We start from the raw sequence: 14,447 nt of genomic DNA, 5'->3' as shown, positions 1-14,447 counted from the left end.
GCCGTAAGCCGCTGGCAGCATATTATCATGTTGGGAAAACAAGTGTCAGTCATTTTGTATTTTCAGTTTCATAGCATAAGAGCGGCTTTCCTGTTTCATAGCCCGTCTGCCTCTGTTCAGTGTTTGTACAGGGTAATGCAGAAGTGTTTGAAATGTTCCCTATAACCACGATGAAAACAATTTACCAAAGTTGCCAGTGGGCAAAATGCTCTTAGTCCCAAACATGACGAATGTGTCTATCTTGGACACTTGCTGTAGAGTCTGTTCAAAATAAATGAAAACAAACAGATCCTTATACATTTGGGCGTTTTTTAACCCGCTGAAGTGAACTCACACTAAGCAGTGACTTCTAAACCTGGGTACGAACCGAACCGTGACTCCTGTGTACCATTACACTGCAAAACAGCCCCTTCACTGCTTCTCCTAAGAGCTATGGGCAGTCAGAAGGTACTATAAATTTTAACGGTGCATATATTAACTTAAGTAAAAAAGTCCTTAAATTTTTCATACAATACAAACAGACCGTTGTCTATGTGATGCCACTTTGCCACCACACATCTTTCCTTGTTGGCAACAGTTCTACAGCCATTACATGTAAGTCTTTGGTTATTCAATAGTACTTTGTACTGGAGCAAAAACTGGCTGATATAGACACTAGAAAATTAATTCAACATGTTCAAAATGTAACCTGAGGCCAATCACTGCAAATTATAAACTGTGGGAATGCAATGATGAGATGCACCCACTTGATAAGCTAAGTTAGGGGCAAAAAAATCAACAATGACTAAACCACAGCATCTCCCCACCTATTTGTGATGTTGTGTAAAATGAAAAGAAAGAAAAAAAAAAAATATCAGCAGAACACCTAAGTCACAAAGGTTGAATTTAGGTTAGTGAAAGTAAAAACAAAACCACATTTCATGAGCAGAATTTGTTACAGTGTTTGAAAACTGTTACAGGGAAAGTCCCTATTCTACAGCGGGGGTTGTGTTACTAATTCAGTTAGAAAAGGGGTTTCCCAAGACCAGTTAATTTTAGGAGGGATCGTCTCAAGCATGCATGACATTGCAAATCAAGAAAAATGACAGCAGACAACAGACAATAATGTTAGTGTGTGTGCACAGCAGAGGAATCAGTGTACATGTTGGAGAGTTTTACCTGTTTTATGAGCATATAAGTCTCTGACATGATCTTCTCAATTCGTCCCAGATCGTAGGTCATGACTTTCTGGCCTTGCTGCCAAACCCTGTAGGCATCAAGCAGTAAGGTTTTTCCGGACTCCACATCCTCAAGAAGCTTCCTTTTCCTGTTTGGCCTACGTGGTAACCCCTGATCAGTCCCACTGGCTGCCACGCTGACCTTGGGTGCCGAGGCTTGGAGTTGCTGCTGCCTGGAACTGATACTCAGCTCCTCTAGAGACAGCTCTGGTGTCCGGCTGCTGTCAGCCACTTTCTGCTGGGGCTCCACAGCACTCAGGGAGGTCTCAGCCTCCGTCTGGTTGCCCTGAGAATCTATGGTAATAGAGGGCCTCCTCCAGTGGCCAGTGTCCAACTCCATGGGCTCCTCTGGTCCCACTTTGTGCCCCTCACTTCCAGCAGTTTCCACTTTTCCAGGGTAGACCTCCTGAACTTTACTCCCTTTATCTATGGATGGCGGTGGTGTGGTGAGTTGTGCCTGAGAGGCTTCCCGGGGCCCTGTCTCAACGGCGCAGGCTCCTTCTGTGAGCCCAGGCTTCTTAGGCAGTGCATGTTTGCTGTCCTCTGAACTGGGCCTGTTTGATGCGTCCGTTGTGGTCATCTCCCCCATGGAGGGCGCAGGCGCTTTGTGAAGCTGCTCAGACACCTGAAAAAGAACAGAGCCTGTCAAAACACAAAGTGGGTGCATGCCAGACGTCTGAAACACTGAGCGGCTCTTGGTGTATGTGTGTACAGTGATTTGTGCTTCCTTACCCCTGTGAGACTGTTCAGATTGTCCTCCAGGACTTTTACAGTTAGGAAAAATGCTCTCTTGGCCAAAACCTGGCGGTCAACATCCCGTAAATACTTCCTTCATGGAGGAGAAAGAAGCAAGAGGAGAGATGTCATGGAACAAATACATAATACATAACAGAAAGAGCGGTATCACAAGAAGAGTGTCCTTACTTTCCCTGGTCAGGGGTTCTCTGCAGCATGAAAGAGACTTTAACCAGAGTATCGTGATCCTTAAGCTGAGACAGCACCTCTAGCAAGAGGACAATGGATCGGTTCATATGAGATGCAAAACTTCCCGGGCGATCAATCTCATCTACTGGAATGCGCCAGATGCCCTGAAGGAGGTGAGGAGAAGGAAAAAAGAGGCAGAAACTGGAGTTAAGTTTGACAGTGCTACAAACATTAGACAGAAATGTTATGTTTTCCACAAACTGCTGGTGAAACGTTGCCCAGACACACTTGTTGGTGTGGCCCTGGCTTACAAAGTATTTTTCAAATTGGCAAGGAGGCCGAATGGTGTCTGGGAGGAGGTTCCGACATGTAACTGGTCTCACATTAAACTGGATGACAAGCCAACAGGCTAATTTGTGAAAATCTGAAAGTTCTGTTTTTATAACTGCTCTCTGCTGCTGCTCAAGGTTTTCAAAGGCCTGTGGAGTGTATGACACACACAAATAATCAACAGGGAGACATGGAAAAACTGAAAGGAAAGAAAGTGGAGGAAAAAGCAAGAGGAATTAATGGGCGTTAAAAACATGGCATTCAAACAAGAGAGCTCTAATGAGGGGATGGCAGGCTGCAGGAGAGATCTTGCGGACTGGCTGGCCATGTGGGAGGTGGGGAAGAAGGGGTGTGGGGGGGGCTTTCTCTCTGGGCGCACATGATAGGCAGCCTCATTAGTGCTCAGCTCTGTCCAAGCAATGCAATGGACCAGCAGACTGGCTGCCAACAAGCAGTCCTCCTTTGCAGAAAGCGTGATGAGGTGGATTTTTTGATGGTCGTGTCCACCTTGTCTGTGAGCACATGTCCTCTCAGCAGGTGAAGCGAGGCAAGGTTCTGCACTCTGAAGCCACTGATGCGAGTGCAGATGGTGGCCTAGGCTGTGTACAGTAACATAGCACATGGCGCAGAGTGCAGCTTCTGGCCTCAGAAAATGTGTGTGAGACAAAACAAAGATGACCATTTCAGGGTGGAACAAAACAAATGAGATGGCTCCATCAGCTGCTGAAGGCACCGGGGAGCGTGACGCTCCTCCTCACAGATTGTCAGATGACATTTTCAAAGCCACCGGAGAGGAACAAAGCTGGAGAGGCAAAATGAACCTATCAAAACAAACACATTCCTGAGGATAGACTTATAGCCTGCTTACTAAGAAACTGTTAAATCTGGCAGTCTAAAACATAATGTAGAAATTCATCCCAGAGAACCCAGGCCTAAAGCTGTTAAAACTTCTGATCACAGGCATCTCTTCCTACAGCTTGAGGGGTATTAGATTAAAGACTTTGAGACTTTTTAAATGCTACTTGGTATGAAATTTAAGACCAGTTTTATAATAACCAAAATAGAAGAAAAAGAAAACTTGAATGAACATCAATTATTTAGATGCAGTGTTGCCCTGATATTTATTGTAACATAAAACATGACTTCTTTGGTGACGTTAATGTGAGAAGAATTTGGTAAATTTCATATATTTTAAAATGAATTGATAAATAAAAGACTGTACCAATTATTTTGAGATTTGTCAATGCAACATCTGAAAAGAGCACGAAATCATTTATCCAACATCTTAGCATTTTAAGATTTTTTTGATGACTGATTAACACATTTTAATACCAACTGAGGCCTTATTTTTAGATTATTAAATTAAATGCTTTTGAAGACTTTTTAAGGACTTGCAGGAACCCTGAGTTCCACACAGGATTTTCCTAATAATTTAAGAAAACCTACATATACTGTAGACTCACACTATTATCAATTATCACTTATGGCCCATTAAAAGTGTGTGGTTGTGTATTTATCCAGGGTTTCTCACACATTCATTTATTTGTGGTGGCTTGCCACGATTAAAACATCTAATGCCACATACTGATTTTATATTTTCGGAGCTCAAATATTAGGAGCACTGTTGGAATATATATATACAGTTCAGTTATTCATTTCACCTCTCGAAGCGCAGAACATACTCTGAGCACAGACGGAGCAGCAGAACACCAGGCACGGTGAAAGTGAAATGTAACCGTTAATTGTGCTGGGTCTAAATGGCGCTTTCACTCTTTCTGCAGCAGCTACTCCTCTCATCAATCAATCTGATCTGATCAACTCTGACTGGATCAACACATCAATCATCCACCCTGCATCTCAAACTTCACAAACTGTTGCTGAGGAAAAAAAACTCACGAAGAGCTCCACCTGCGTTGTGTTCACAGACCCGCAAACACATGCAAATTTAGAGAGGGTGATGATAACAAAAAAGGGACTTACAAACAAAAGAGAAGTTTGCTGACAGCACCAAAAAATCCAAACCAAACAAAAAAACCCTGCAAATATATAGCAAATATATAAATCTCTGATGTTACACGGGCCAATTCAAACTGGTGAAATGGTCCCAAATCAGATCTAGTGGTCAGTCACCAAAAACCCCTGAAGAACAAGCGTATGGCTCTGACGCCTGTGTGAAAACGAGAAGATTTATTATCATATGATGCAATCTGGAAGGGCTTGGGAAGGTTTTAACCTTTCATTACACAGATTAGCAAATGCCTCCAACAGGAATGGGACAAGTATGATGGGGGTGGGAGGGCTGCACACTAAGAAAAACATCTCTAATGGAGGAGAGTTGTTCTTCATCAGAGACCCATCCAACCACCGCAAATCTGTTTAGGGAAAGCAGAGCCATGGCTTTACGCAGATTATGCTGTAGCACAACAGCTAAAGCAGATTTGTAAGACTTTAACTGCAATGATTTTAAGCATCTTTTTCCCCCCTTTTTTGTGAGAGAAAAATATGACCAATGCTTGATATCTAGAGCGACAGCTTTGGCAGATGTGGCCAATACATCACGCACAAATCAGACAGAGATTAAGACACACAGCAAACAAGGGATAGACAGGAGATAAATACGTGACAAGAGAATCCTTTGGTAAAAATGGAATCTGATTTTTTAGGTTCGCAAGGGTTTCTTTGGTTGTGGAGGGTGAGTTGAACCTTTAGACAGTGGACACATCAAATCATAAAGTAATTCTAATAGTCACTTATTCATGTTAGAAACAGCAACATAAAGGAGTACTGTAAAAAAAAGGACAAAAAAAGAGAAGGGAAGAAGAGAAGAGAAGGGACTGATAGTCCCTCTAACTTCCTTGAGCAAAAGGCCCAAGCCAAAACAAAATGCTATCTGTCTGCAAAACAACATTTGAAGGAAAATCCTCAACCTTTCTTCTTAACTTTATCTACTCATGCCTCAAAAGGGGCAGAGGCCCAACTTATGACTCAATGTATAACTCACTAACTACAGGAAAGTTGCACAAACTGAGTGTTCGCATATCATGTAGCAACCACCAGTGACTAAAGCAACTTAATATAACAACAATATCACTATTTCAGCATCCAACTACAACTTTAGATTGTAAGATTCAAAAAAAAAGAATAGCTGGTCACCTGTTAATGTTACCAGCTTTTGGCAGGTGGTGGTGTGATTCTGCATTGTGCAACATTCTTCACCACGCTGTTGTATCTTACACGCAGACACCTGAACAACTGAACCACTCAGGAGGACTAACTTAGAGGCGTTTCTGTTCCATTCAACAAGAGTATCACTGATCTAAAAAGACCACACTCTAACTACAACACAAACTCTCAGAAAATGACACTGGAACTCTGCTCACACTAAAAATAAACACAAACTTGCGCTCGATTGTATAAAAGTCAGACGGAAAGAGTGAAAGCGACTCACCATCACCAAAGAAAGCTACTCCACGGCGCTTGTGTTAGTATTCTTTTGGACAGTTTCCTGCTGGCGGTAGCAGCACCAGCAGCGCTGGCAGCGCCTCCACCCTGAAAGAGGCTCGCGCTCAGAGAGCAAGGGGTGGGCTGCATTTGGGTGCTAGGGCAGCGAGAGCTGCAGGAGAGAAGAGGAGGGAAGCACAGCTGCACAGAGCAGAACAGGAACAGAAGAGGAGGAGAATGGCAGCTGCCTTGGCAAGAGGGGAAACAGCGCTGGAGTCAGGGCCTATGAGCTCAGTGTGCCACTGACAGACAAGCTGACTCGTTCCTCTCCTGCTTTCAAACCCTGCCATCTCAAAACAAAAACACCCACGCACTCTATCTCCGCTCTCCCCTGACCCCAGCCTGCTGGAGTTCTCTCCCCCTCCTCCTTTCCTTTCTCTCACACTATACACAGTGTACAGCCAATCCTCGTAGAGCTTTGCCAGCCAATCAGAGGAAAGTGGAGAAACTCCCGCCCATTCGTGCACACCCACACAAAACACACACACACACACAAACAGAGGAGTGAGAGAGTAATGAGGAAACAGAACGAGTGCAACAGGGAGAGGAGATGAGTAGAGCAAATAAGAGCCAGGGGGAGGGGTAGAGCGTGATCACCCTAAAGACGGAGCAACAGGACAAGAACAAGAGAGCATAAACTGGCTAAAAAATGAAGTCAGTGCTACCACATCAGCGTAGAAGGTGGCATCAAGGGGATGGCACACCAATTGAGAAAGAGAACCACAGAACTTCATACAGGTTTGTATGCGTAAAGCCTCCATTAGCCACAGGAGCACAGGCAGAAGAACAGAGCTGTCTGAACAGATAAGATTGTGTTGTGAACACACAGTATTTCCTCAACCAGCAGCCTACTGACAACAGCCCTCACCTTCTTCCTCTCCTCTCTTTCAACTCTGGTCGTGTCTTTCCAGCTGGCCACCATAAACATACTGAGCAAACACACCTTGTTTTTCACGCTTCCTGTTGTGTGAGTGATGGAAAAACACTGCAGAAAAATGTCAAGCTCAGGTGAACACAGAGCAGAAGAAGGCAGTGTAAAAGACACAGCCAGCCAGATTCAACCCTCCAACATGCAAATCAGAATGCCAACTTGTGCAAAATGTATTCATTGGGTCATTACTCCTCCCTTTAGAAAAACTAAGGTTTTCCTGAGTGAAGCTCCACCTATAGCACACCACACAGCTGAACACACAAATGTTTGAGTCACACATCAAACTGAGGCAAGAAATGCAAGTGTTCCCCAGAAGACTATGCTGACCTAATATAATGAGACACAGAGGCCTACCTATAAGCAAAGTTACATTCAAGCAGTCAAATCAAACACGAATGCTTGTTCTGAAAAGACGGTATCAGTTCAAAGTATGTTCTCGAAAAAAAGTTACAAGACCAGGATGGATTTGTGTTTTTCTGAAATGTAGCAAAATGGACACCCATTTCCTCTGGAGCTTCGTAGAGAGCGAACGCGTGAGTGGGCGGAAGAATATGTAAGCAAGCGTACGTGTGTGGTGTGTCTGGCTGGGACACACACACACACACACACACACGCGCACACACAGACACACACACACACACGCGCACACACGCACGCACGCACGCACGAACACACACACACGCACGCACGCAGGGACTCCTCACGATCACTGTGGAGCAGTACTGAGCAGCCAGAGGGCCTGGCAGCATTATGACCAATAGCATTTGATTCATCCTTGCTATTCTGTTACAAGGGCTGCAAACAGTTATATTACAATATTTCATTACAAGGGTTTACCCACAATAATGACTTGTCACAGCACAAGAGGACTCTGTTAAAGTCTGTAAAGGTCTGTAACATTAAAATATTTGTGTAATTAGGGCTGTGCAATAGATCAATAGTATATCAATATTGTTATATGATATGGATACGATATTGTAATATCGTGAGTGTCGTCTTTTCTTGGTTTAAAATAGGGGTCTACAGATTATCAGCCGGGGCCGATTATCAGAGACGATTTTTGACATTTTGCCAATTATCTGTCGCGGCGTTTTGTTTTAATGATTGCCCATTAAAATTATTTAATGAAAAAGTGTGCACATTAAACTCAACCAGCACCAGAAAAGGCAGTCTGCATTACATGCAAAAAAAGCACCAGCCTGGGAGGAACTTTCACGTTGTAAAACCTCAGGGAGCTATTTTTATTTATTTAATTTTTTGTCTAAATTTTCAAGATAAAAAAAAAAAAAGAGTATCAGGATATTTCTTGACCAAATAATTCAATATCAATATTATGAATATACCGTAGGGTTGTCAGTTAGTGCTTTCATAAAATAATTACGCAATGAGATTTTTTGATAAATAAGCACCAGTAATGTGGATATAAGCACAAAGTGGGAAGGTAAATAATAGAACAACCACAACAGTCCAGTAAGTTCAGAAAAATACATTATGTTATGTTGTAGGATATCTATTCTCATATCAAAATATCAGTATAATATTAATTTACTGGCCATTATACTGATTTACTGATCTACAACCCAGCCCTACATGACCCAGCCCCCGTCTGTGACTCAGTGACTTCTTTCTGTAAAAACTACACAGCTATTATTAGTTTATCATTGGTTTAAAAGAGAGCTGGACCTCATGGAGAGCACTCATGCTGACAACCACACCAATAAATTATGCAACACAACCTCATTGGATCATTTCTAAACAGCAATATATAGGTTACTTTACGCAGGCCCCAGCTAATGTAGCCCGGCCAAAGCAAGAAGGAAAAGTAGGGCATCATGACCTACATTAGGGCACTCAGTATTCACCAACAGGCTCAGTGAGGTGCGTGCTCAGCTCTGAGTCAAGTCTCCTTGACATCAAGGTGCCATATGTTTGATATGTGATCTTTTGTGGCTGCTCGCATGCTGGTTATTCTGTCGCTGGAGAGATGACTTAAACACGTACAATATATCTATCAAACACTGGCGCTGAGTGATTAGTCAGGCTCAAACGCAGCTGTCAGCTGACATTGACTGGCCTAAAGTATACAAGTTGGAAAGGCGGGCGTGAAGGGTTATGATTTAAAACCCATGTTCACCTGGAAAAAAATTATGTGCCAAACAATGCCTGTCTCTCCATCTATGACTGGAAAAAAAAGCCAACTAATCCACTGTTGCTCTAAATAAAAGGTGAAAATTCAGGCTATATAATGCATTTTAGCAACTTTTTTTCATGTCTGGAACTCATGCACTCTGTGAAAACAGACGTGTTTGATTAATATTTAAAAGGGTTTGCATTGTCCTGTGGTAGAGAGAGAGTGTGCGAGAGAGAAAGGGCTCAGTTTGAAGGGAACAGTAAAGCTCCAACAGTTGGTATGCCAGGGTGGCAGGTTTGCCTCCAGAAGGGGCTCTGTGAGAACCCAGTGGGAGCCAGAGTGCTGCAGAGCTCTCCTCCAGCTCAGACCTGGCCCACATCGCTTTTACAGTCTGTTACCAAAAACCTTCTGCAGTCAGCATTTGACTCTACAGCCTGCAAAATCTCTGTCCAAAATATGCCCCGACAACTGACTTATGTGACGCTGACATGATGCAACATTCTGACAGTATTATCTGCTCTGTGACAGAAGTGAGAGTATTTAGGCTTTGACAGACCAGACAAGGAACGGATCAAAAAGTAAGCCAATTTCTGCATACATTGAAGAAGCAAAATATCTCCTTCAAGAGCAAAGAGTTAAATAAACCGACACGCACAACACATGACAGATTCAGACAGTAATCTCCTCCACTGGAACCCAGCAGAGGCCTTGTAATTCAGAGAGGCAGATAATTCAACAATCTCCCATTGTGTAACTCCATTTATAGCAGCGCATGTATCTACTGATACATATTTAGGGCTGATTTTTGTGCATCCATTTGAATTATGGGAATAATGAGTGTGAAAAGGGTAAACCTAACTGTAGTACGCCAATCATTCGCTCACAGCCAACGCACAGACAGCTCATTAGTCACAACCATGAGGGAACACTTCAGTGCTTCACAGGTTCTTCCTCTGGGAGTCTTCATTAGCTGCTGCTGTGAAGTTATGTAATATGGTACAGCTAAACTTAAGAGTTAGAAGACGACACATACATGAGTGTTTTATCAACTTTATATACTGGTCTGTTAAATGCCTTCCATATATATACTTGCATTATTTTACCTTTTTAATAAATATTTTATTCAGTTCTTGCTCTTATTTGCTGCTGTAACGAAAACAATTTCCCTCACGGGATTAATAAAGTATTTCTATTCTATTCTATACACTGTAATGTAGTACAGTGCATGTGTTTCTATATTTTCACATACTTAAAAGACATTATGCATATTTATATTCCTAATATTTTACATACGAGTGTTGAATATTGTAGCGTAACGAACATTTCTATTCTTATGACTTTTGTTTTATGTTGACATTAGGGCTGCAGCGGTATACTGGTTTTAAGGTATACTATCATATGAAAGGTGCCGATTATCATACTGTGTGTGTTAGCTTATCTACGATTTTGAGAGGAAAAAAAAATAAATGCAACTAGACTGACAATCTCACCTTTATTTTAGTTATTTTCAAACATGAGACTTTTTACTTATACTTCCATTAAAAACATGCTTCAAGTCATAATTATAGTGATAAAACATTTGTTTAACCAAAACTAACCCTTCTGATTTCATTTATTTAAGGGTCGTTCTGACTGATAGAAATTCTGTTACATTGTAATACTGTGAAACCTTGACATTTTCTGTGACGGTTATTGTACCGAGAAAATCTCATACCGTTGCAACCCTAATTTACATACATCTTATTGTCATACTGCATTTCTACTTTCTCATCAGAGCGAATCATAATTTCCCCAGGGGATTAACAAAGTATTTCTGATTCTGATTTCATAGTCAGGCACAGAAATGTATGAACAATGCTTGTCTGTGTGTTGGAAACAGGTGTTTTGTTTGCAGTGGAAAAGAAAATTGAATTCCAAACTTTCCACTACATGTGAAATGATTTTCCGTCTATTCGCTGACACTCAGCCAGAGGTGATAAACAACTGAAGACTGAGAATCAGTGACTTCAGTGTCAACTCATTTATCGAGCAACCTTGGCTAAGCTCAGACTTCTGGAATAAGGCTTTATTTGCCAATCACCTGAAAGGTACCGTGCTGTTATTCCAAATTGGAGCTTTGTTGAAAATAATGCATTCATTTGTTCGATTTCAAGTAGGAATTTCCACTTCATTAGGCAATTTCAACACCAAGCCAATTCTTTTACACAATACAGGTTTTGAAAGTTTCAGAAACATCAACAACTTTGTTTATGCCTGAAGTCAATCAAGTGGAATGTTTTCAGTTCCTTCTGCCATTTGTAAAAAATGTTAATGTGATATTAGTTCCTGTGGTATCAAAATGGGTGCCAAAAATTCAGTGATGACAGGTGTCTTCAACATGTATAAAGCAATGTGTGATTACATAATGATGAGGAGAGGAGGAGGGGAGCATGCAGGCATGGTGAACGTGGTGAACTGACTTACATTAAACAGGTTTGTCTTGTTTCTTTCACAGAAAAGTCCTTGTGCTGGCATGTGCTTCAGCTGTTGCCATGGGACACTGCTTCCTAGCAACACATCTCGGGCCCACTGTAGGTTCTGTGGTGGGAAATAAATAAATAAATAAATAAATAAATAAATGGGGGGGGGAACACATAAATTTGGATGTACACTTTTTTTAATATACACAACAGCATTCTTAAAGAGAAAACAACAGGGATACCCCTCATCAGAATAGATTCACCGAAGTGATAAACAGACAGATTTATCTTTCCATGCAGTACTATTTTCAAAAAAAAAAAAAAAGATGAGAAAATGATGCTCATTTACAATGAGGAAAATGAAGACCTCTTTTCACAGCATGATGACTCACAAATCAGTGTCTACACCAGTGCCCTGTTCGAAAGAGATAGCAAGCTAACGCCACTTCATGTTATCTTTCACAAACCCGGTGGGCTATAGCATAAAATAACAGGCTCCCTCTCCTTCCATCCTTGGAGTGAGGATAAAGCCACCAGTCAATTTGAGGGGAGCCGTTCTGCTGAGGACAAAAGGGGCACAGAGGCTTTTAACACTGGCTGTGTCGGGTTGTGAGAGCAGCTAAGCAACCTGTGTCAACAGCATCACGTCAACTGGCTGTGTCATCAAGTCACTGCCAGGAAGCATTTATGCTTTCATCCAAGCTGCTGATAACTCCGCTTAAAGACATATGTTTGGTCTCAGTGTGAAACAGGGGTTTGGGGTCCTACACAAGAAAATTTTGAGTGTAAAGCAGTTACTTTCCTGCATTCTGGTGAATTTTTCTGCAGTATTTCGTGCCTTTTCTGCATAAAATTATGGTGGAAATGTGTGCTTTTATCAAAATAGAAGTCCTATGCTACTTTCATGCTTATACTGGGTGAGACAAATGCCCACAATGATTGAGGGGGGCGTGTCCCCTGTGTCCACCCTGAAATCTACACCTCTGACTCCACCGCTGGCAAAAACTGAGGGAAACCTTATCTATAAGCCCTATATAAGCCTCTTTCAACCATTATTCTACACTTAATTGAGCCTTAAGGAAATGATCATTATTGAACTTATTAATTTGAATGCTTGTGGCTGTTAATAATAAAATAAAGAATTTTTTTTTAACATTTCCTTAGTCTTGAAGTAAATCAGGAAGACAATACCAGTGGGAGCCATAAAACCCATGATGCTGCGCATACAGCACTCTGAGGTCAAATGAACGAATTACAAAGCATAAAATATAAAAGAGCTTGGACCTTTCCACTCCCATTTCACTCTTATTGAGCAGGGACATGGGCTGTATTAAAAAGGTTCGACATATGGAGCGCTGACAGAAGGATGCCACCAGAGGAAAGCTCAACGCAACCTCACTGTGCCAAACTGGCTGAGTGAGCACTGTGCTACCTCCCACGCACACCTCTGCCCACAGCGCCTCATAGCCAGCACAGGCTGTTTCAACAACTCATGTATTACTGCAGAGCTCACAGACCCACAAGAAAATCCTAGGGGGAAAAAAACAGCCATCATAGCTCTGTTGTACTTGTCACCAAAATAATGAATGCAAAATGTCCGTGTGACTTTTGAGGAAATTGTGAGACTGCTTAGCAAGCCCAATCTTCTGTAAAGGTCACCATTAATGACATGCGGTACTGATTGTAGGTGTGTGGCTTCGGTTTAATGGATGACTTGGCCTTTGAAATGCAATGAGAATTGACGGGTGCCATCAGTTAACACAGGTGGACTGACCTGGTGTGTCTTGCTGTTTGTGTAGAAGAAGGCCAGGCGGTAGAGACTCTTGTAGTGCTGAGGGAAGCGGCTGAGGCAGAGGAAGAGAGCACGGACGCACATTTCCACCAGCATTCGTCTCTGCTCGACACGGTCTGCGGGCAGTGCCTTGGGCACCTCGATCACCTCAGCGGGAGGCTCTGGCTTCTTCTTTCCCTCACTTGCTGGTGTTTGAGGAGCAGCTTGTTGAGAGTGGGCTGGCTTTGGAGGGGTGGCTGGGACTGGCAGAGGATGAGGACAAGGGTCCACGGAGACCTTGGGGGCTGAAGTTTCTGGGACTGTCACCACCACTGCTTCTACTACTTCCTGGATGACTTTTTCTTCCATTTGGATGCCGGAATGTTCTCCATGTGATGCTGAAGAAAGATTTAAATAAAAGACTTTCAGGATTTGAATTCAGAGTTTTGCATGTATCATCAGTTTTCTGCTTTCCTACAACTCATTTTCACAGTTTTGTTTTGTGTCCAAATTTCCATGTAATACTGTACTGTGCAACAGTCTGAGGCCTCCATAGATGTGTTGTTTTAGCAAAGTTGCAATGAGTATGTATGTACAGTATATACTTATTTCTAAGTCTCTTTATCGATATACAAACAAAGAATACAGAGTATACAATGCATTAAAAAAACAAATAGTAAGAGCAAAATGGCTTCTTCAGACTGAAGTGAATATTTAGTGAGACCTCCCTTTACACGAATCACCTCTTGAAGTTCATTCAGTCTTGAAGTTTTCTTAAAAATTATCTAGTATACCATAAGATTGGTGGTATAAATCTTATTAAGTTTGCCCGAGACAGTTCAAGACATACTAAGTGAAAAGGCAGGTCACATTAAATACTTGACACTTGACAAGTTATTTTGTTCTTACTGCTGTATACATATTTCCTGTATGTTCTGGTTGTACTTCAGCAAAAAGACAACTGAGAAATAAATACATATGATCATTATAATCTTGCTAAAATAATAACAAAGTTTCAGGTGGCCTAAGACTTTTGCACAGGACTACATACAGAGTATGCCCCTATTGCATAACGAAATGAAATGCATCTCTTGACAAAGGGTTAGAAGTACCATCACAGACACAGCAGAAGTTAATTTTATGTGATTTTACTGTCCAAACTTGTGTGCGTGAAGCAGACAAA

At 41.9% G+C, this 14,447-nt stretch overlaps 1 protein-coding gene across 2 annotated transcripts in view; it reads right to left on the bottom strand.

Annotated features, from left to right (window-relative positions):
- The window catches only part of cabin1 (calcineurin binding protein 1), a 45,115-nt gene that overhangs the window by 14,178 nt on the left and 16,490 nt on the right, over nucleotides 1–14,447 (bottom strand). For both annotated transcript variants that reach the window (XM_042487468.1, XM_042487470.1), the window contains 5 exons: nucleotides 13,268–13,662; nucleotides 11,498–11,611; nucleotides 2,142–2,305; nucleotides 1,950–2,046; nucleotides 1,159–1,842 (listed from right to left, as the gene is read on the bottom strand). In XM_042487468.1, coding sequence (XP_042343402.1) covers nucleotides 1,159–1,842; nucleotides 1,950–2,046; nucleotides 2,142–2,305; nucleotides 11,498–11,611; nucleotides 13,268–13,662 — 1,454 coding nt within the window. The remainder of the gene's footprint in view (nucleotides 1–1,158; nucleotides 1,843–1,949; nucleotides 2,047–2,141; nucleotides 2,306–11,497; nucleotides 11,612–13,267; nucleotides 13,663–14,447) is intronic.

This window comes from Plectropomus leopardus, chromosome 6 (assembly GCF_008729295.1).
Source record: "Plectropomus leopardus isolate mb chromosome 6, YSFRI_Pleo_2.0, whole genome shotgun sequence".
NCBI lineage: Eukaryota > Metazoa > Chordata > Actinopteri > Perciformes > Serranidae > Plectropomus > Plectropomus leopardus.
This window is presented reverse-complemented; position numbering and strand designations above follow the sequence as displayed.